We start from the raw sequence: 23,614 nt of genomic DNA, 5'->3' as shown, positions 1-23,614 counted from the left end.
ACCGACTATGTCCCGCGGCTGCACAATCTCTCATTGGTCCCCACATCGAGCGGACCGGACCAGATCACAGCCTAGCCGATGCTTAGCGAGAAAGTAGACGAGGACCGCTGCTGCAACGACGACGAGGCTCAGCCCCGACGGTCAAAACGCTCCCTGCACTCGACGTGCTCAAGCGTTCAGTGGCGTACGAAAACATTCCCAAGATCACGTGCGCGCACTTATGCGCCTTTCAGAAGACGATCGTTGACTATTTGGACAAGAATAAAACGTCCCGTTCATACGTTTTTCAAGGGACCGCGAAAAAAAAAGAGAAAAAAAAAAAAAAAACAAAAGCCGCAGTTTCGCCTGAAAGGTGAAGCAACGGAAACGCAGCAGCAGCAGCGAGCGAATTGACCTTTGCGCTGTCTCTCACTTCAACGCGAACTAAACGTCGAAGGCACAGCGCATACGAAGCTACTGGCACTAGGCGCACTTTGTCAACATCGCAGATCATTTTGACGATAAGGTCCGCGCGGGTGCGTCGTATCTGCAAAGTGCCGGTCGCTTGTTGAAACGCATCGGTCGCTTGTTGCAATGTACAAGCTGGCTGCACCGCTACATTTACCTGACCGCCACATTCAAACGCAACGTAACGTGCTGGTACATTATAGATTGGCGAAGTATCACGGGGAACGCCCGGTTATTTGAACGCGAAAGCATTTGCGATGGTTAATTCGAACATACCGCGCACCGACAATGCTCTCAGCAGCGCGCCAAATCACGTGGCGGCGCCTCTGACCGGCATTGCTCCGACACCGCCATAGAGCAAAAGCTTAGGTGAGACCCCTCAACGCCGTGCGGAGAAAAAAAAAAAAACACACAACCGCGACGTCACGCCAAGGTCGCCATTTCTGCGTGGCGCTGGAACATGTGTGTACATGCCGACGTCTCAGCCAACGCTGCGCTGCGGCTGCAACGCAGAGGGAAGCAACGGCGGAGGCCCAGTCCGGCCAACGCTCGCTTCAACGGCAGAAAACGAAACTTCAGGGAGCGCGTTAAGCGGCGCCGGGCCGGCGGGCGCGGCGGACACACACGGAGATAGTTGAAGGCGAGGGGGCTACGAGGGTGTTGAGAGGAATGGCGAGGGGAGCCACCGAAGCGACAGAGTTGCCGAGGCCAAATCCGCTTCCCTGCCGCCCTCCTCCCTCACCTGCGACGATCCCCGCGCGCGCCCGTCGCCGTGTCGCTTCTTCCTCTTCACAACCACAGTCTCTCTCTCTCTCTCGCCGTGCCTGCGCCGCCCGCTCCCTGAAGTTTCGTTTTCTGCCGTTATCGTGAAGCGAACGCCGGCAGTTTCATGGCCCTCGCTCGATATGTGCTTGTGCGCCGCGATATTTCACGAATCGCACCGTTCGCACGTCGTGTTATGGTGCATGAATATTTCAAAAAGAAGTCCTTCTTTTAATTCGAACAAATTTTTGGGCGCCTTCGAGTTAGCATTATCGAGATTCGACTATACATGGAAGTCAATGGGATTTAGGTTGGTACCGCGAAAACGTGACGTAGCAGCTGGGAAAACGCCGCAGCGAGGAAGGTATCAATGGAATTCCACTATTAGAAATCTTTTCTGGTAAAAATAAAATCATTTTTCTTGATATTGTGTATGTTTCGATGATACGAATTTCGGGTGATACTAATATTTCACGCGACCCCGCGAGATTCGTATCACCGAGGTTTTACTGTAATCGGGTAATGACTGCAGTTTACAGGTCGTACGTACGGCACGCATAGGGCGATTACTGCTGAACTCGAGGACGATGGTCGCATTTTGAGGGAGTCAAAATGCAAGGCACCCGTGTGCCGTAAGGTGTCAGTGTGTGTTAAAGAACCCGAAGTGGTCGAAATTATTAAAGAGCCCCCAGCCCCTATGATCCTGATCCGGAAGAAAAAAATGCGTTTGAATCTATCGACGCAATGCGAACTGGGCCCGTAAAATCTCACAGGAGTAATGATGTGGGCTGATAAAATGTTGATTTCATGATAAAGACGTATTCCATGACGCTCGCAGCAAGCGCGCGATACCCGAGGCTGGCGATGCACTCATTTCGGCTGCTTGCCTTCCAGCGCCTCGGTCAACAGCGCCGCCCTGCGGCATCGGTGCGCTGAAGGGTCACGCTTGCACCGCCGGTATTCACACCTTCGCATTCTAGCCACCCTACCGTAGCTATGCCCAGTAGAATCAACTATGAATCGGCTACGCCCAGTAGAATCAATCTACAGCACAGCTAACATACTTACTTGAAGCCATTCAGAACCGCTCTGCACGTTTCATTGTATGCAGTTATTTGCGCAGTGCCAGTGTATCTGCCATCAAAACTAGCCTTCACCTGCTAGACCTATCATTAAGAAGGAAACTCGCCCGGTTATCACTCTTTCATAAAATGTACTATACTAACCCAGAAATAAAAAATGACCTTTTTATATCACCCCCTTATATTTCATCGCGAATCGACCACAACATCAAGATACAAGTACCAACTTGCCACACAAACCTTTTCTTCAATTCATTCCTGCCCAAGACAGCATCCGAATGGAACCTCGGTCGCCAGCAATACGGTTCATTCATCCTTTCAGACTGCTGTATCTAACATTATATAATGATTCACCACTGCTCTCTGTAACTCCATCAGGCATTGAGAGTATGTTAAATAAATAAATAAATAAATAAATAAATAAATAAATAAATAAATAAATAAATGGCGACGTTAGATGTGCCGCTTCAGACGTGGTGGTTCCGGCCGTTCGAGTAGCGCGCCTTCGTCCGCGATCTTCGGCCGTGCGTTCGATGGACGCTTTCCTTTCTTTCCGTAAGATTAACGCGTTATCTTCAGACGAGCGGAAGACGAAAAGACGGTGCGTGAGCCGCGTGAACACAAGCGTAGCAGACGACCACGAGAAACCGGGATCAACGTAGGACTGATACGGCGGTGCACGCAAAACAAAAATAAAAAGCAAAATGGCCGCCTCGGTGGCCGCGCCAGCCAATGGGAGGCGCAGACGCGCGCGCGCTCCGCCCAATTAGAGGCCCAGAACCACCCTTCAGAAAAGCGGCGAGAACGGTCGTTCAGCTTGAGCGGCGCCATTTTGAGCTGGCGCAAAATGCTCACAAAGAAAACAGCTACAAAACAAGCCCACGATGGTGGCGGTCGGCTGCGCCCGCGGTGCGCGCGGGAAGTTTGAACAAATTTTGCCTGCCGCAGGTCGTTTCGCAGCTTCCGTGGCGTTTTGAAAGCTGATTTTTTCCTATTTACCAATCGAAATCAGGGTTAATAATTTGAGGGCAGCTGCTTGAAGGCCCAAACATTCCTAAAATGCGTTTTTCCAAAAATAAATTTTTCGGCAGTTTTTTACAATTCTAGAACCCACGTCCCCCCTTAAGTCTTAATCTTACTTCTGGACCAGTGCTTCGCCACTTTGATGTTAAAGCCCCCACCATACTCCATACTTACGCAAGCGCACAAGGTGTTGGCGCAGTACTTCTGCAACGTAATACAGCCTCTAAAGAGCAAGTCATAGCATATGCCAGCCGAACACTTTCTCCAGCTGAACGGAACTACACCATTACAAAGCAGGAGTGCCTGGCTATCATTTGGTTGATTCAGAAATTTCGCCCATACTTTTACGACCGCCACTTTACCATCGTCACCGACCATCATGCTCTGTGTTGGCTGTCATCAATGAAAAACATGTCAGGACGCTTAGGACGCTGGATACTCCGCTTGCAGGAATACGACTTAACAATAGCGTACAAGTCTGGAAAAACTAATCATGATGCAGATGCATTGTCTCGCTGCGCACTCTCGCTCTCTCCCGGTAATGCGCTGTCGTCTTCCCCACTACGTCGTTCCAATGCTACGCCTGCCTCACACCAGCTCTCGATAACGCCCCTGGACCCAAGTTACGCTTTCATCACGCTCCGATTTCATCTTGCTTCAGCGGGCCAACTCCTACTGTCCAACTTTCAAGGATCGCCTTAGTGGGTTCACCGAACCACCCAACAGTCGCTTGCGACGTCAACTTCGACAATTCCGCCTTCAAGGTGGCGTGCTACACCGCTACGTTTACCACCCAACAGGTCACCAGTGGGTCCCAGTTCTACGTTGCTGCCTTCCCCTGCGAGTATTAGAGGCACTTCCCGACGATGCATCGGCTGGCCACTTAGCCTTCCACAAGACTTACGACCGCATCAAAACCTGCTGCTTCTGGCCTAGCCTATCCACAACGGTGGCCAAATAAATTGCCTCTTGTGCGTCATGTCAGCACCGAAAACGCTTGACATCCCCTCCTGCCAGTTTACTACAACCTCTCCCTTGCCTGGACGCACCTTTTGAATTTGTTGGCATTTATTTATATGGTCCCTTGCCTTTGACACCCTCCGGTCACCGTTGGATTGTCACTTCGGTTGACCATTTACCAAGATATGCTGAGACTGCCCCTCTGCGATCCGGTACCACGGCTGAGGTACCGGATCCAGGCCTCTGTGAGAAGTTCCTTCAACGCTACATTGGCCCATACACCGTTGTGCAGCAAACATCTGCAGTGAACTAGTACACGCCGTCATCTCCAGTACACGCCGTCACTGACCGGCGCCGCCGGTATGCCGAAATTGTTCACATCTCGCAGATGAAGCCCTTCACTCCCCCTTTAGATAATCTCTTATCTGTGGCCAGGCTGACCGCTTCCATGACGGGGGGAAGTTAGTGTAAGCACTATTAACGTACTTCGTCGTTTTCATTTGTACATAGCGATCACCATCTTCCCTGTTCTTCTACTTCTTCGCGCATGAGCTGGGGAGTTTCCTTTTTGGAATAAAAAGCACTTGACAGCTTCGTCGGTCTCAGTCTTATAGTATATTTGTAATTACCTGTATGTACCATATACAGGTAATTACAGCATGCAGTTACGGGTATATATTTTATGGCCCTGCCGAAAGACACGTGAATGCCAGAAAACTTGAAAAATTTCAGAACTGAAAAAATGAAGTATTGCTTAACCCTTTAACTGCCAATCATGACAAAGACGCCGAGCAGACGCTGTGGTGCAGGTGAACATTTGTAAGGGCATTCGCCCGTATGTGTTAAGCAGGCTGCAAGGTAACTTCAGGGAAATCGTACAGGTAAAGCGAAGCCCTGCTGTTAAATGCATGGAAACACAGCTTATGGTTACAGCGTCAAAACATTTTATGCGTCAATCCAACCATGGAGCATGTAACAGGATGGCAAGCAGACGCTGAGCAGACGACACAGCATAGATGAGCACATCATGAGGGGCATTTGGCCTTCCTATTGGCTAAAAATTCGCGTAGCTTCCACAGTGCTGACCACAGCTTGTGAGGATGGAGCATCCCCTGATGTTATTTTCCCTGCATGGCTCCCATCTCCTGTAATCCGGCTTTGCTGTGTGACTTTACAGTCGGGCTGCGACCGACGGGGTGACTTGGGCACAAAAGGTCGAAGGCGCTTCCTCTTCGGGTTGGGGTTCGGTGAGCGATGCGGACGTCCCGCGCGTGTGCCGATCCACGCTTCGCGAGACCGTCTTGCGTGGCTAGGAGCAGGGCACTGGTATGGACGAACACGGATCGTTCGAACGTGCCACTGTTCACGTGACCGTACACGTGAACGACTAGGCGATGGTGTCATAGCATGGGGCAAACATATTCGCTCGCTATCCAGTCGCAGTGAGACGGACTTCCTTGATTTGTCGCGCGCCCATGTGAATGTTCTACGGGTAGTACTTCAGCTAGCGTGCATTAGTGTATGAAAGGCACAATAAATGACCTTTTGTTTGCACTACTGTGTTGTCGTTCCTTTGTCCCAAGAGCCCATGTGAGACCCCACAGGAGAACTCAGCCTTTTGTGCGCATTTCAGCTTGTGCGCTGTGCCTTCCACTTGTCTGAACATGAGTGGCAACATCTCAGTATGACAAAAGAAAGGATTTTGAGCTTATGGGACACTGTACTGTTGCAACAGTGGAACATTGCAACCTCAGAGGTCACGTGAAAATTCACGCACATGCAGTTCTTTCTCACAATATTTTGAAGTTGAATACTCTGGACAATGCTTGTACATACCTAGTTTGTTGAAACAGTTTACTAACACAAACAAGCCATAGCATCAACACAGCTGTTCTTCCTATCCCTATTTCTTACACCTTTCTATGATAAGTCCTACTGATTTCTATTACTCCTAGGGGGGCTACCGTTGGGGGCAGTGAGATGGGGACATCACTTGTTCCGCCAATCAGATGATGTTCTCAAGTCACCTTTACCAGGGGAAATGCACTTAGACTTTTTTCTGTCCAACGTTTTTTTAAGTAGCTGAAGGACAAATGGGTCCCACAACAACACTAATTTGGAAGATAAAAGCTGCTCTTTGCACTGCAAAATGTCGTACAACAGCCACCTGTTAAGAAGAAAGTGCTGTTCTAACGTAAATGCTGCTCAGGTTCAGCTCACATAGTAGGCATAGTATAAATTGATGTCGTGACTAGAACACTGATTCTACAAGTTTAAGACTTCATAGATTTATGTTAATAGTTTTTAGTGCAAAGAAACGCACGACAAGAGAGAAGGCACACAGGACACAGCACTGATAGAGCAGCTGCACATTTCGAAAACCGTTTTTAAAATTATTTTTCAATTTCTGTGCAATTTCTTGGTTTTAAAGACTCTCGTCTTCTCTTAAAGAAAGGAAGAGACTCACAGACAACTGGGCATTCATGCTGTCCAACTGCTTCTGGTACAGAAGCTTCCTGTCCGTGATAAGCGCCATAAGGTTGAAGTGAATTTCACCTTCGTTATACCTAAAAGAGAGAGGAATTAGGTTTCTACTGTGCAATTTTACAATGCAGTACATCCTAAGTAACAGTGTGGGAAGATAGTCTTGTACGTACAAGTACATTTTACCATAGATGAGAAACAGTGCACTTCATGATATGTTATTAACAAAAGTCACAATGTTTCATTTTAGGTGCAACATGTCTTCAAAAACAAACGTTATAGCAATTTCTGTGCATAAAAATTTCAGACAGCCGATTAGTCGGACTACTAGAAATCCTAAGCCTAAAAGCCTATGAAGCTGATTTGCACTGCACATTACACGTTTTAGGATGTTGATAGGTCGGCCCCAGACCTGCGATTTTTGCCTAGCTAAGATAAGAATAAATGAAGGCGAGAACATGTTAGCTTGCAACAAAACTTCTTTGAACAGATATTGGCGTGCAGAAATCGTGTGTGTGTGTGGGGGGGGGGGGGGGGGGAAGGAGTCTTATGCCATGTCTTGTCTACCATACAAGTCAATCTAAAATATAAATCCCAATTACCCATCCTTACAAAAGTCAGAACAGGAACCATTAGACTTGGCTCACTATGCAGCAACACTCGCATGTATTCTAGTTAACTGTTTTGGAGCATTACCACAATCACAAATGAAGTCGCATAGGTACTGAAAAGGTGCTGATCACAAAACAGTGCAGCAAGAAATTGAGGCTGTCATGTTTGTGGGGATCCTTCCCATTAAAGGTGTTGAAGTATATATGCAATGTGTAAGGCTTTGTAATAATCAAAGTGGAAATACAAAGAAATTGCATAGATCAATCATATAAAAAAGAGGCAGAACATTTCACGGAATTGTTCCTGGGTATTTGTTCCTTTAAAAGGTACAACTGCAGAGCACAAGTCTGGAACAACTTATTTCACCAGAGACTTTTACTGCATAAAGCGACAATTACGCGTGGTTCTGCAACTTTGGCAGCGTTTCTGAGAAAGGTAGTCCTCAAGTTAGCTATGCCTGCTGGTTGGTGCTCTTTGGCCATCATTGGCCCTTGCGCCACAACTCACTATATATCAGCTATCCCTGCTGCCCTAAGTTTGCCCGCATGATTTTTCTTCTTGGCCTCAGAGAAAGGCCATCAGATGCCCTGTTTTGCCATGGAAGTGGTCCCGTTGTTAGGAACTACCTATACAAGATGTAGAGGCAATTGGAAATTAGTCTTGGGTAGAATAACTGGCGGAAGGTGTGCCAAATTTCAAGACACTCATTTTGGTGCTACATTGGCGATTTTTCTTAGGATGGCCTAGCAAATCCCATCAGGTGCACATTGCTGCAGGAGAATAACTCCATTTTCAAGAGTGATATTGTTTGCACATTATTTGCAATGGAAATTGTGGTAGTCACAAAAGCACTGCAAAAGCCCTCTACCAGACAGTTATGCTACAAAAACACCAATTAAGATTGCCACAAAAATTTACCACACTTACTGTTTTATCCTGCTTTCAATGACTGGCCTGACTGTGTCAATCCAGTCTGTGCCTTGCGGAATTGGACCTAAAGTAGAAAGCATAATTAAATGTGTCAACTGTAAACAGAAAACATTACAGGCAACTTAAGGGACCACAGCCATAATGCTCAGCTATTGCTCAAGCAAGGTTGTGACATTATCATGCAAGTGGTGGCCACAAGAGTCGGGAAGCATAGTGAACTATGCCGAGAAGCCAGAAGCAAAACTGGAATAAATTAGAAGCATTTTCCCACCCACCAAACTCAAACTTGTTGTATTCTTAGCACAGCATCATCAGTACATATGAAGTAATAATAACTGGAAGAATTGTACGTAGAGGTGTGCGAATATCAAATTTCTTTTATGCAAATCGAATAACGATATGCAGATGCATTTAATAGGAAGTTCCTTTAACATGTTGGGACATTGCAATTTGGTTGCCAACAGTATAACCCTTATAGTAAAGGTTTGTTTATTGGAACCTGTATACCATTATTATGCATCACCAATAACTCTGAGGCATCTGGCCCTTTGCTAGTTATCCCTCAGTGCATTTGTGCTCAGGAACGTGGGTTGCACTGCAAAGGTAACGACAAATGAGTGAGGCAAAAGCTGCAATAGTACCCAACCAAAAGGAAATGGTGTGCTGTTCACTATGACCATTGATAAGAAGAGAACCGCTGGAATACTATCTTTTTTTTTCCCCCATGTTTCGTACCACACGCATGCAGCCTGCAGCAGAGCACGAGCAACCTTGTGCTACTTTATCCCGAGTCATAACTGACTCACTATTGTCACAATTTTTTGCAATCACAATATATATATATATATATATATATATATAAGTAATCCATATTGCAGTATTGAATTGCCCATTCCAGTATGTTAAAGGGGCCTTGAACCACTTTTTATCAGTGGAGAAATACATTTGAAGAGAAAATAGGCTATTTCAGAATCACTTTGCCGCAAAAAGTACTTCAATGCGTTCAGCAGAAGCGGAGTTATTGGCAATCAAACACGGCCTCTGTTGTGCTCCCCTTCCTCCTTCAATGCCTTGCACTGAGAAGGCTACGGTGGAGTGGGGCGGAGCCACAACGATCCAGCTCGGAAACGTCACCGTGGCGCGCAGTTCAAATTTAATTTTGGACTTCCGATTTTGGTGCCTACAAACGCTAAACGTAAGCCAAATGCGGTTGTCCTCAGCAAGCCACAGTGCACTTGGCCACTGGACTTGTGGCAGCAGCTCATGGCGGCCGCGGTGTAGCCGACCGCAGCGACCAATAGCAGCCCTGTATTGGAGTGTGCTTTATTACGAAATAAAGCACACAGAAAAGAGCGAGGATCATGGGGTCTTTTGAAACGAGAGCGTTTGAGAGAAAGGCGTTCCGCTTGCGAGATCCACGGACTGCGTATGACAGCAGAACTTGACTGAGATGTTCACAACAGCGTATGCTACCTGCAGACTATGTTATTTCACCAAGCCCGAGGGGTGGTTCAGGGCCCCCTTAAAATATTATAAGCGGAACACAATGTGCCACACTGAAGGGCAAGATTTGCACGTGGTGGATAGCTGGTACCTTTGCATAGTGAGGCCACTTGGATCGACATCATTTTAGTGGATCAGCCCACTGAATCTATACTCCTTTAGAAGCATTCTTGTTGCATTTGGGCTCTTTTGTGCAATAGTCTCCCTCCCCTTTCAATGGGCTAAGTTGTGCTCTCGCTGTTCACAGAGCCATATGTCTTGCTACCGAGGTTGGCCTTTCCTCAAGACTAGTTGCCCAGTGGCCAAGTTTACCTTATGCGCTGAATTCCACCATGACGAGAGCGTACTAGGTGGCAAAGAATCTGGCACACATTCACAAGTTAGATAGCAACAAATGCAAAGAATCATGCCTCCTTCCGCATGGCCAGCAATATATTCTATTTGTTACAAATTGAAATAATAAAAAAAGTAATATTCAAATGGTATTTGAAAATTTGGAATATTTGCACAACTCTAGTTTTATGTCCAAAAGCAACACTGAGTTTGTGAGAGACACTAGAGCCTCATATTATTTTCACCACTTCGGGTTTCCTAATGTGTATCTGAATCCAACAGTGACTATGGGAGCTCTTTTCTGCAGTGCAAGTTTTCTGTAAGACACTATAATATGCAAATAAAATGATTCTATTTCATTGCATCCTGCTTTTATTAAAATGTAGCTGCTGCGGCCAGGAATCAAACTTATGACCTTATGGCCAGCGGGATGCAACAACTGCTGAGTCATAGTAGTGATTGCATACATATAAAGTGATTTCAGTAGCCACATATAGGAAATAGTTTTTTATTTACGTTCAGAACTAAATACCCATATTTCCCCTAACTGTTCCTTGGCAATAAGCATGGCAGTACATTTTGAAGAGATTACCAGGATGCTGCAAAGCCTTCAATATAAGCACAAAACACCCTTACACACAGTTATACAAGTGTTATATGAGCTCTGTTTGTGCTCAAAAGGGTTCGACTTCAGCTATCTAGGAAGCTAAAATCGGCAACACAGACCACTGGGGTTGCCGTGGTTGTGAATGGTACAAATATTTAGGTTTTATACATAACTTAAGAAAATAACTCAAGTTCGCTCAGGTTTGCTCAAGTTAAAGCTATGAATCTTGCTACGAAGTTAATAAGTTAAAGTAGAACGGAAAGTTGGGCAAGATCGCACACATTCATTTTCTTGAGAAATTCAGCACACACAAGTGACAAGAGCACAAAAGAAAGGAACAGGTCTGAACAGGAACAAAGGGTTTCTGCACGTGTTCCTTCCTTTTGTGCTTCTGTCACTTGTGCATGCTGAATTTCTCAAAAAGTCAATGGTAGAAATAAGAAGAAAATTTAGAAAGATCACTAACCGAGGTCAATGGGCCCTTCTTTCAGACCATCCAGTTCATAGAGGCGGCCGTCAATTGGCACATAGCCAATGAAGTGATAAACATCATCATCCTTTGAGCTTTGTTTTATATCAAACTCAAACATCTGCTGCCTGTTGCAAACAAACAAGACTGTTCATCACACAACAGCCAACAGAATTTTAAGAAGTAACCAAAAAGGAATTAAGAAAATATCGAGACATGAACTGCAGCAGTTAGAAGACACAAAGGCTAAACTTGGAGTTAAGAAAGTAAACAGAACTTAGCCATACACATCAAAGAATGCCATTGCTGTTCACAGATAAAAAAATGTTCACAGCCAATAAATTTTAAATATACTAGTAACTTGGTTATATTTTGAAGATAACTTTTAAAGGCGTAATGCCTGGTGTCTTGAGAGTTCCCTTACCACTTTATACAAATACCTAAATAGCCATGGAAATTAAGGATTCCTAATGTGGAGCTTACCTTGAAAAGCTGTTGTGAACCTCTCGTATAACATCAGAGTTGCTCAAGGTAAGACCTTTCATCTGTAAATATCGTAACCAACATATCACAAAATGGTGCCAGGTTAACACAGTGTGGGATACAGTGATTTGATGAGGGGGGAGGGGACCCCCCCCCCCCTCATTGTTAATGTTAATAACATTTAGGCTACGAAAGCAGATACAGTGGAGAGCTCTGGATTAATTTCGACTATCTGGAGTTCTCTAATGCACATTCAAAGAGCACTGCATGAACGTTTTCCCATAGTGCATCCCCCCGCAGGCAGGCATGAGGCTACAATTGCCCTGTGACCCATGACCTTTGTGTTCAGCAACAGAATGCCATTACTTAGCCATCAAACATGTTTATTTTAGCAATCAAAACTTTTCCTCTTTGCCAAGGCTTTTATTTTGTGTGAAAACCATTTTTGGTGGTACCACGGGACATTTTCTGACAGCAATGTTGCAACAGGCGTGGTTGCACTGCTGATTTATGCTAAGGCTCCTTTTGGTAAGTATGCGGGTTGCTCCGATTGTTTATATATCAATACTCTGGTGTAATAAACATAAATAGCCAAGAAATGCATGGTTCAATTTGAATAATTCAATTATTTTTCTTAAAACAGTGATAAACCCAAGAGTTCAGAAAAATATAATTTTATGTACCTATGGAAAAGCTATTATTTTAAAAGTACATGCTTTAAAATATTTGCGTTAGTGTAAAAAAAAAAAGGCACAATTATTGCTGTAACTTTCACACAAAATGCTATTTTCAAGAAAAAACATTGTATGCCAGACTAAAATCTACAACGAACATCTCTGCACACTTCAGCATGCATCCTAAAAATGATAGTTGACAGAAAAGGTAATGTTTACTAAATTAACAACACACACACACACACACACACACACACACACACACACACACACACACACACACACACACGCACACACGCACACATATATATATATATAAGCAAGTGAAAAGCTGGTACTCTGAAAAACTCTGATGACAACCTTTTAGAAGCAAACAAACAGAATGAATTTTCTTTGCTCCTTTTTCTGGCACGGCTAGTGGCTGTTGCTAACAGAACCCACATCATATTCATCTACCTAAGCATAGCCATGGGCCTCATAGCTCTCCAAGAACCTATGGCCCTCATTTATCATTAATGTAGCAGTTCATGTGACTGCTATTACTGCTCCTTCGATCAGAACAAGGGAAGAACACGCAAAGGTACTGCTTAAATTATAATGCAGTCGGTGTCGGGATAAGAAATGCATCTGAGCATTACAAGAGAAGAAAAAATAAAGGAAAATGTGCTTACTGTAGCATCGAAGCTCTGGCAGAAATCTTTGAATGAGTTCAACGTCTCACCCAAAGTGATGTCAGGATGCTTGACATTGAGGAGGACACTTAGTATTGCCTGTGTAGCACAGGCATTGTTGATGACCTATCAAGGAGTGGATAAGACATGACACACAATGTATACCGAAGTCTAGTTGCTTAAAAATGGCCATATATATATATATATTTTTTTTTTTCTGTTGAAGAATGACAACTATGAGAGCGAGAATCTGAATTCTTGTGCTCATAGCGAGCAACATTTCCTTGTTTTAGAGTACAAGGTCATCAAAACACTACAGCATTTACCACTAATAAATTAGTAATGCCAACACTACACCAATTTATGGAGAAAAAATTCTGAAAAACCATGAAGCAATAAACACAGATGCTTGAATATGCAGGGATCAAGTCGTGAAAGGAATAACTGCAAACCTTGTTTTTACATAATGTTACCATGAATTATTATTATTATTATTAGTAGTAATCAACAAAGGCACACACACAAACCAGCAAACACCTGTACGTGAAACTTCTTTTATAACCACTTACACCAAGAACTTCAGCAATGGCTTTCTGATGATTAAAAATTGCACTTCGCTTGAAAGGCGAAGCATTCATTCCAATGGCAATGTCTTTGACAACTAGACGAAGTAAGGGTAGTGGTTTTATGGGCCGCATAAATTGCAGTAAACATTTGCTTACTAATTAAATGAGCATGAGCAATCATGGGGTCATGCGTGCATGATACATGAGCAGATCTTGCTCGATGACCTTGGACACTCACTGCCATAACGCAGGTGTGATGAAGAGCAGCAGCATCGAGTGAAAACTTGTTCTGCTTCCAACTCTAACGCATCTCCGAAACTTCACATTACGTGACCGACTTCCAAAACTAGGCGCAAGTGAATACAGCACACTCAAAGCCACAAGCCATTTCGCCTTGCCCAAACTTTGCACCCACTGCAGATTACTGCCAAGATAGGGCACGCAGTGCCATGCTCGCCACACCATGCTGTAAAACAACGGTAAGGCTAGAAGAGACGTGTTTATCCCCTCCCCTTTTGTGCGCACAAAACTGGGCGAATGGGAAGACAGCACCTGTCAAGCCATCATTCTTTTGGCTCACCCTCACATGCTTTTCCTCGTACCTGCAGCACACGAAGCGCAAGGCGCGAAAGGATCTTATCGCACTTGGACTTTGTACGGAACCTCACGGCAACAGCGTAAATTCGCCTGGAGTGTCCCTAAAATTGCTATTACAGTAAAATACAAGAATGAAGACAAATTACAAGTCCTGCTAGCCAAGATTCATAGCTATGGAGGAAATCAAATACTAGGCGAAATCACAGCTGATATGACCACAAAAATCTTAGCTAATTAACCTTTTAATTAACTACTCTATGGACCATGTTGAAATTGTAGAAGTGAAGTCACCTAGTATGCAACGAATAAAAGGAAGGTGCAGACTAACCCCCCAGGTCACTCTCATCATTATCATTTGGTTGCTGAGCGTGCTACCACACTTCTGTGTTTCATCACTGTGCCAAGTCTAGACTAAATAACAATAGCTAATCAGGAGTGACCAAGAGATTAAACAGTTAGCCCACACCATACTTGTAGGGGTGCCACAAGTTTTCCTACCACATAATAAAGGGGCCTTATATTATTCTTTCACTTGCAGCAGGGAGCCTAAAGTTTCATTCAAAAGACTGCCTGTTTAGACACCAATAATAAGCAGGGCCTTTGGCACAAGCAAAAGCAGAGAAATCTCGGCACACGGAGGGTGGGTGTCACCAACGGGTGAAGAATAACAACACTGTGCTCATACTACAGCCTCTGAGATTTGCTGTTGTCCCTTGCTGTGCTCCACACAGTATGAACATGACTAAGGGTGTACAGATACATGCAGCAGTCTCAAAAGGGCGGGGGGTGGATTTAACTATGCCCGATGAAACTGCTTTATGTATCTGTACCAAGCGACTCAAAATAAATAAACGTAAATGCTGACAAGAAAAGCAGTTGCTGTCCTTTACAAAGACAATTCCTCTTGACGAAGCACTGAACACTGGCTGCAGGCTGAGGCATCCCGTATTATACAATGTCAAACCAAGGCTTCATCTTCCTGTGACATTTGTCTTTTAGATATAAGAACATTTCTTTTGAACAGTGGTACAAACATGTAAATTATGCACAGCAACATGCCCCAAACAGAAATGATATGCGAGAAGTGTGCAACAGACCTGACTCTTGGCAGATCTAACAATGAGTATCAAAACAACAGAGTATCATAACTGCAATACCAGTACATTAGTACAACATGGTAGTTTTCCAATAAGCCAGGCCCGATGTAAGCTAAAAACTATTTGAATTGTCTAGAAATATTGAATTTGACAAACTTTTTTTGATGTCTAACAGCAACAACAAGTGATCAAATAAAGTTTAAACAAGCCTAACTGAATGCTACCACTTATCAGATGCCTAACATGTTTACCTTCTTATTTCTTGTGGCTGTGGTGTCTATGCAATTGCTAGACCTCCTAAATAGTGTTCAAGAGGGAGGTCAGAGGTTGGTTTGTTTAACCATGTAATAAGAGACTAAAGTCATAGCAAAAAATAGGGCGATTATGCTTGTCACAACAGGAAATGAGGTTAGCCTAAAGGGAGGCAGCAAGACAAAGCTGACGATTTTAACACCTAGAAACTGAGGAAGGAGTAGGTGACTGATAGAGCAAAATGATGAAAATCATCAAAAAGCAGTGACACTAAACAGAATGTGGCATAGCTGACACAAAAAATGTTTGCCCCCATTGCCTTTTTAATATCATTCCATTGCTGACAAAAATTGCATTTATATTTCATTAACAGAATTTTTAAAAATCACTAGTGGCATGAGTATGATTCTACTTCTCAAGTTGGATTACTTTCAAAGGCAGACATTATATGCACGAGAATCAAAATAAATCTATCACTAATTGACAAAGCTTTACTAATTATCTTTTTAATTACTTGCTGTACAGCACAGTGCAAATTAATGTACAAATTGCAGCCGGCGACTTTGAAAGTTCTATCCACTTGGAACAAATTCTTAGTATGACACCAGTTTTGAGATGAGCATTCCGAAAGTTTACGACAAAATGCATCGGTGTTCGAGTAATTTTTGAGCTTCAATGAATAAAAAGGTGCTTTGTTAAAAAAAGTAAGTGGAACAGCAGTGTATTTTTACAAGTTTGACAGCCCTTATCTCAGAACTGGTGCTAGTTTCAAAACATGTTCGAAGTGGATGCGCGCTATGAAATCACTGTCTTCGATTCATGTATTGGAATATGTGCACTAAAGTAGTTAGTTAAAAAGTTGATTAGTGAAATTTTGATAATGAATTATGCATTTTGATTTCCACTGCAAGTAATGTCTGCCGCTTCGAGTAATCCAGCTGAATGAGTAAATTTGTGCTATATTCCACAGGTTTTATTCAATTCTGTTAACGTAAAAGAAAAAAAAAAAAAAAACTCTTTACATAACATCCCTTTCATATGCTAATTAATTTTGCCACACTTTTCATGCACCTTCAGAATCCCGAAAAGCATACAGTTGCAGAACAAAGTGAGTTTTGTCCAAGTTTACAAAATGTGAACTCCACTCAAAAACTCTCTACAGGAGCATCAGATACAACAACATGAACTATTCTGCAATGTCCTGCACACTTGGAAAGCACCTATCCGGCCACTTGAAAAATATGCCTGATGCAAGACATTGTGAAAAACAATAACTAATCATCCAGCAAAATTTAATTAGACAAACTGTTTCAACGTTCAACAACATCTCAACAGGTGATCAAATAAGCCTAGCTGAATGCTACCACATTAACAGATGCCTCCCATATTTAACTAAAGTTGTCATCTGACACTCCTGTAGAGAGTTCTTGCATGGAGTCCACATTCTGTAAACTTGACAAAACTCACTGAAGAATAGAAAATTCTTCATTGAGTTTCGTTCTCAGTCTCCAGTCATTTCAGTTCAATCACTAGCCTTTCTCTGTCTACAGTTGTTAAAATCAGCAGCTGTGTCTTGCCGCCTCCTTTCAGGCTGACACCGAGAGCAAACACACAGCCGTCTACCTTCCAACTAGTTTTATGAAAGCATTTAGCACATATTATTAAAACTTGCAGCACAGCTGCAATCAGAAGTGTTGCAGGTTGTAAGTGGCACACGTTAAATATAGATACATTCATCAATGCTTTTGCTTCTTATGCACTATTTTGACGTGCAAAATTGTGCACAATTGTGCACACAGCCCCTGAAGGGGACACATCTCAAGGACACAAAATGTATCCTTGCACAGAACCTACAGACAGGCCAGGGATAAATATTAAAAGGACCCTGCAATACATTATTTTTTTCTTTTAGCCTGGGCAACACACTGGAATGAGCGTGATGACTTTCAAGGAATATATTCTTGAAAAAATGTTTGAAAAAGATTTGATATCATTGGAGGTATAAATAGTGCTATGTTAACTTTCCTCATTCCCCTTTAACTCAGTGGTTTCTCAAAGCTGGCCCAGCGGCAGTAGCAATTCCCTGCCTATTGCTCCATCCTTTATTTTGCTTCCGTCCTGTCATGAGCCAATAAAGAAAGGGAGAAGAAAAAGCAGAAGAAGAGGACAAGAAAGCACGAGGAGTCTGTGGAAGAAATAAATAAAAAAGTGAAAAAAGAGTTATCCGAATAAAAAGAGTGCAATATATGAAAGAAGCTCAAAAGTGCATGCGCAGCTACATGGCCAAGGCGGAGAAGGGACACGTAGCAGAAGAGAGCAGCTCAGTTATGCTCTGGGACGACGGAGGGCAGGAGGAGCTGGAGGCCAGACAGGACGGGTGGATCGCGGAGGAGGCGGCAACCCAGTGGTTCTTCAGCTGCCGCGGCCACGACCCACGAGCTGAGTGGACGCCCCACCGGAAGCCACAGCTACAGGCTGACGGTGCCGTTTCCCGGATTCCCTGCGGCTACGATCTGCAGGCTAGCGGGGTCAACCGGGCGATCCAGGCGGCTTGGTCACCCCACCATCCTGGCCCCCCTGACCAGGCCAACCGTGGACCGAACGTTGGACACAGCAATGTCGAGTCTACGACGCATCGGCGTTCCCAACGACGCGTCGTCGGAAGCCGCGATGACGAGGTGACGTGGCCACGTCGGTGGACTCAGTGTAAATATTTTGGACATATGAATGCATGATATCTGAAGACATTGGGGAATGTGTAGAATTAGTTCGTGCTGTACATTGTCTGTTTTGTGTTGTTTTCTTTGCCGTTTGCAATTATAAACGTTTGTCTTAAAAGTGCGACTTGTCCCTGTCTGTCTTCAGTCTACTGAAATTCGTGACACTTCCGCAGTGCCCTTACGATCAACTTTGAGTTTGCCATCTGACAAAGGGGTACAAGAGCAACAAAGGAGCAGTGACTGGGCAGGAGAGACGTGTTAACAACCGCTGCTTTCCTGTTTCCTAGATCTGGAATAGTGTGTATGCCCTCGCAAGTTTTGCGAGTTATAAATGATCACCAATGGCTAGCTTTGCACTAGCTGTAAGGTCATCACCTGCTGTTGCATAGGGCGGAAAAAAACAACCTGCCAGCCTGGAAAGCCACAAGAGAGAGCAAGCAATCTAGTATACGACATTGTAGGTTCCCTGCTGCACAAAGGAGGGAACCTACAGGTTTGCATGTTCATGGCGGCGTTGTCTACAGATCAGGATTGTTTTCTCACAATACTCAGAGTTTCAGTGCCCCTTTAATGAAATAAGCCTCTGTGCTATAGCAACTTCAAAGATTTCTTTAATTAGTCTTCAGCACATTTTTAAAGACCATGTCTTTCTTGGCAAGTTACTCCTACTTCCCCTATCAGCAGCCATTTAATACTTTTCTACTGGTCACAAAACTTCACGTTAAGTTTGCTTAGGGACAGCAGCTGCTGCTAGGGGCATCACTGCAAATGCGGCAACTATGATCGCCGGTGTCGTCGGCTAGCTTTGGCGATTTAGAATAGTTTAAATGGGTTTAGCCCCAATTGCACTAGGCCGACACGACGCTGATTTTGGTCTGCTGACTTCCTGCAACAGCTGTGTTGTGCCGACGTCTGTGTCGGCAGGAGTGGAGTCATTGGCAGACAAGTCAGACGATACTGTTGTCCCAGTGCTGAGCCCCACTCACCGCCGTGCCAATGCAGCTGTCAAGGAGCTTTTGCTGCTGACATCTACACGTGCTGCTCACTTATTTTAAAATCATTCTCAACAAGACACTTAGCAACAAATATATGGTGTTCCTGCTAACGTAAGCCAATCTTGTTAAAAAAAAAAGTTGCCCCCGTAGGTTTTACAATCCTGTATTGCAGTGTTCTTTTCCAACAGCTTGGCTAACGTTAGCTGGGAAACTCAGTATATATGCAAGAGCAGGTGCTGCAGCAATCGCACGGTCATTGCGATGTTTTCTGCCAGCGGTTGATTTCACGAAAGTTGGCAGCTCGCTTCGTCCATTTCTCTGTAGCCAAAACGACACTGCTGCATACAATAGGTCTTCGGCATTGTTCTTTAAGCTCCTTAGGAGCATTCAAGTTTTCCTGTGCATGCTAAAATGCAGAAAAAGTGTGCAAAGCCACTACAAAGTTCACACGAACACACCGGCCAGCTGAGTGCCCTCTGAACGTGCCCCCTCCTGCTCCCCTCACGCGAGAGATGACGCGATAGAGTGCTGTGTACGGTGACTGCACCCCATTCTCGCTCGGAAAGACCCTCTTTTTGATCGACTACAGCTGAAGGTTGAATTGCCTTCCAACTTTTTTTTTAGGTAAAAAAGACATCAGGCACCTTTTCACCAAAGCAAATCAGATTCGCAGAAAAGACCTTAAAACGGATGTCAGCACAAATTTCATATAAAAGCACATGAAGATCTTGTAATGCTTTCAACATGGACATGGAACATGAAACGGGACCAAAATCTGCAAATTTCTGTGCAAAGGTTTTGCGTTGTAGAACGGGGTGAAGTAACTGTCAGAATGATTGACGGGGCTTAATCTCTCAAAGCAACACAGCGGGCCATAAGAAACGCCGTAGTTGTGGGCTCCGATCACCTAGGGTTCTTTAACGTACACCGAAAACGCATTACACGTGCGTTTTTGCATTCCCCACTCATTTGAACACGGCTGCCGCAGCGATAAGTCGAACCCGCGACATCCGTACTCAGTCGCAGAATGACACAGCCACTTGAGCCATCGCGGCAGGTGACATGACTAGCAGAATTAGTAACCCTCACAGCAACTTCATACCGTCAGCACAAGTGCGGGGATTTTTTACGCAGAAGAAACAGCGTGACCAGAGGAAGACAAATTATTAAATAGGACTCAAAATTCGGCGCACCTGCTTTGCAAAAAATATTTTCTCCAGACGGTTGTCTTGCACAATGGAGCCACTTGGTTCATCGTTTCTGTACCACTTGAAGAGAAATATGAGGCCATGAACAGGCCTGCAAATAAAAATAGAGATGTCACTGAAGCAGATAATCACAGGGAAAAAATAGTTTCTAACCAAATAAATAAAGTAAACAATGGAAATTTCGCTAATGCGTTGGGGAAAGGCACTTACTTGAGCTTATCAAAACTCTCGCGATCCAAGCTCCACAGCTCTTCAACTTGAACCCCTTTCACACCTACGCAAAAAGTAAAGTGTCGTTGCAGACATTAGCAATTTAATAAGGAATTCGTCAAAGGCGCTACGAAAACCGCTGTAAACAAATGACAACGTGAGCGCACACGATCGGTACACCAATGCCTTCCCCGTCGGCGAAGCCGTGCGTAGTCAAACTCCCATTGGTAGCCCTCACAGTCACATAGAACAACAGCACTTAAAATACGCACCAAATCCTTTGATTAATTCAGTAAAGACTCCAGGGTCGCTTTCGATTAGACACCAGTCACCAGCGCTGCCTGAGCTCGCCGCCATTCTTAAATGCACCGGCGGAAGTTACGGATGCATTAGCACAGACAGGAGTGGTCAGAGTGGTGCCGAATTACAAGAATGCGTAAGCAATGGCATTGGCGTAAGAATGTCTGTCTGTCCATAGTTAATTACCTAAACCAAGTTTTAGTACCCTTTTCACTTAATTATATCTATAAAATGTCGCTGAATATTTCAGTTGCAGTTTATTTGTTTAATGGTAGCTCGGCAACCGGGGTGTAAAATGTTTTGTTTCCGGTAGTTTCTGGTTTTCAAATTGCCCCGCTCTACGGCTCTACCCCGCTGTTATTTGACATCTGATGCGACATGCATATGCGGGGCGGGCGGTTGTCAAATGCCCAATTCTGCGCGTCCGAAGAGCGGTAGCAGCACCTGAAGTCTTCTTGACTCTTGAGGTCGCTTTCAGTGATTATGCCTTTGAATTGGCAGTAGTACTGATGCAGAAGCTTAAGTACTGATGACCTGCGAGTTGCTGATTGGGTAGGTGCTCCTGTTGGTTCCACGGTATTTAGAAATAGTTGCTAATTGTAGCTGTAGGAATTGCTCTGTTTATTTAATTTTGTTGGTCATCTGCACTACCGTTGTTTCACCTGCGCTCGTTTGTCCGAGTTGTTTTGCTCCCAACGTAGCATTTGCGAATGAAACACACATGGCTCTTGGTATGCCGGTTGTTGCTGTGCCACTGGTGGGACCAGTTTTTGAAACTCGCGCATAGGAAATGTTATTCGACGCGCGACTATCTTAAAAGGGGGCTCTTTCCGATGGTGTGTTTATGAGTGAATGTAGAAGGTTCAGTGCCAGCCTGGTATGTAGCAGACGTGATAGCGTTTATTCAGCGCCGTTTTCCAACTCCGTACTGAATAATAATAATAAAATCACAGTACAGTCGAACGCCTCTACAACGAAATGACATGTATAACGAAGGAATAATTATGTCCCGGTTCAATTGTGAGGTGGGCGGTGCGCGACTTTTACAACGAAGCGACGTGTATAACGAATGATTTCGGAGGCCCTAAGCACTTGTTATAAAGGCGTTCGACTGTAGTTAATGGTCAAGTAATAGCAACAGGCTCGGAACGTACGCTTGCTACTTTCCATCTATCTTTTGTGCAGTGTTAGCTTTTTATTCGCCACAATCAATCCACAGTTTACATGCTACTTGCCATAATACACTTAATTTGTCATTTCTAGAGACAGGACCTTCGTGCAAGAATTTTTTCAGGATGAATTTTCAACATACATTTATTGTGCCTACTTGTTTCCATTTATAATTAGCTCTGAGATCCTATAATACCTCCCTTCACTTTCTTTTTTGCATTTTGTCTCGACTTCGCCTTTTCTGTGCCTCAAGCAGACACGTAATATGGGAGCGGAACGCTCGTTTTCGTCAGACTGCACTGAATAGAAAAGGTAGCTCGTAACTCGTGGTGTAGGCCACTCTCGAGTGTCGACAAATGCAAAGTAGTGGCCCAGTCCTTGTGTCAGATGTTGAAACTTGACCCTGTGGCCGACGGCTTGCTCGCAATCCTACACCTGTATAGAAAGGAATGGGGAGCTCTGCGTGAGTGGGCATAAGTATGGATGGTATGGGTAGGCTGGCTCAGCATAAGCATGCATATGTGGCTAGAGAATGTAACAAGAGAGCCCTGCTATCCATTTGTGTTGCTGTTAATGAGACAACAAATGTGACTAGATAACTTCTTATCATTTGGTTGTCGGAAAGCTAGCAGCATGCAAGAGGACAATGCCTTTCCTGCTTTGTTCCAGCTGGCTAGAAAAAAAATATGATGGCTGTGTACTTCTCACATATGTGTACTTTATTCCTCTGAAGTGAAACTGCAGAGTACTGTGACTACACTGGTGCAATACCTCTTTGTGAACAAGGCTGCTTCACTTTTCAGAGCCTTCTGCAGTATTGCATCTTTGAGCAAAGATGAAAAAAAATCTGCAGACATTGTGCTTTCGTCAAAAAGGCGATTTTTCTGCAGCCTGTTAGTCACAGCTGCTGCCATCAGAATTTATGATACAAACTAGTTAGTTGAGTTAAAGTTAGTACCTAACTCCCTAAATAATAATGCTAGGGCACGCAAGTTGTATATGGGAAAAGGCCCTAGGAGATAGTCCAACACGAAAAAATGGTTCATCAGCGATGTCAAGGAGCTGAAGGCTGCCAGCGGACAGTAGGGCAGGTGTCTTGTACTGCTGGCAGAGGTCGCAAGCGGTAACGTACATTCGCATAGAAGCTGGTCCAAAACAACAGAGCAAAGATGCAAGGGAACGAGCAAGAGCTCAGGGCTGGCATTGCAGCAATGTAAGGTATTGCTGTGAAGCACAAACATTCGTAATTAAGGATCAGGGTGTGGAGAGTTGAGACAGTCTATAATAGGCTGCAAAGATGGATCGCAGTGCTGTTTGGCAGCCATGTGGACGAAGTCTGTAATTGAGAAAACAAAGGCTCTATGTTTTTGTCATTTATGAACACATAGCAGCTGGGTAGGCCTATATGACAAAAGTGAATTAACACAAGCAGTCAACTTCTCATGCTTGTGCTTTTCTG

At 44.2% G+C, this 23,614-nt stretch overlaps 2 protein-coding genes across 3 annotated transcripts in view; one reads left to right on the top strand and one right to left on the bottom strand.

The window, feature by feature from the left end:
- LOC119436388 (ubiquitin carboxyl-terminal hydrolase isozyme L5) overlaps positions 1–21,093 on the bottom strand; it is a 30,765-nt gene extending 9,672 nt beyond the window's left edge. For both annotated transcript variants that reach the window (XM_037703226.2, XM_037703225.2), the window contains exons 1-8: positions 20,958–21,093; positions 20,686–20,749; positions 20,461–20,566; positions 13,041–13,166; positions 11,696–11,757; positions 11,210–11,340; positions 8,298–8,364; positions 6,742–6,841 (exon numbers count right to left, since the gene is read on the bottom strand). In XM_037703226.2, coding sequence (XP_037559154.1) covers positions 6,742–6,841; positions 8,298–8,364; positions 11,210–11,340; positions 11,696–11,757; positions 13,041–13,166; positions 20,461–20,566; positions 20,686–20,749; positions 20,958–21,042 — 741 coding nt within the window. In that variant the 5' untranslated portion in view covers positions 21,043–21,093. The remainder of the gene's footprint in view (positions 1–6,741; positions 6,842–8,297; positions 8,365–11,209; positions 11,341–11,695; positions 11,758–13,040; positions 13,167–20,460; positions 20,567–20,685; positions 20,750–20,957) is intronic.
- Positions 21,094–21,332: 239 nt separating this feature from the next.
- Positions 21,333–23,614, top strand: part of LOC119434944 (centrosome-associated protein 350-like) — a 194,607-nt gene continuing 192,325 nt past the window's right edge. The window contains exon 1 of the mRNA XM_049673160.1: positions 21,333–21,537. The gene's annotated coding sequence lies outside the window, so the exon portion shown is untranslated. The remainder of the gene's footprint in view (positions 21,538–23,614) is intronic.

The sequence above is a fragment of the Dermacentor silvarum genome, chromosome 1 (assembly GCF_013339745.2).
Source record: "Dermacentor silvarum isolate Dsil-2018 chromosome 1, BIME_Dsil_1.4, whole genome shotgun sequence".
NCBI classification, from domain to species: Eukaryota; Metazoa; Arthropoda; class Arachnida; order Ixodida; family Ixodidae; genus Dermacentor; species Dermacentor silvarum.
Note: the sequence above shows the minus strand (reverse complement) of the source record. Positions and strands in the feature narration are given on the sequence as shown.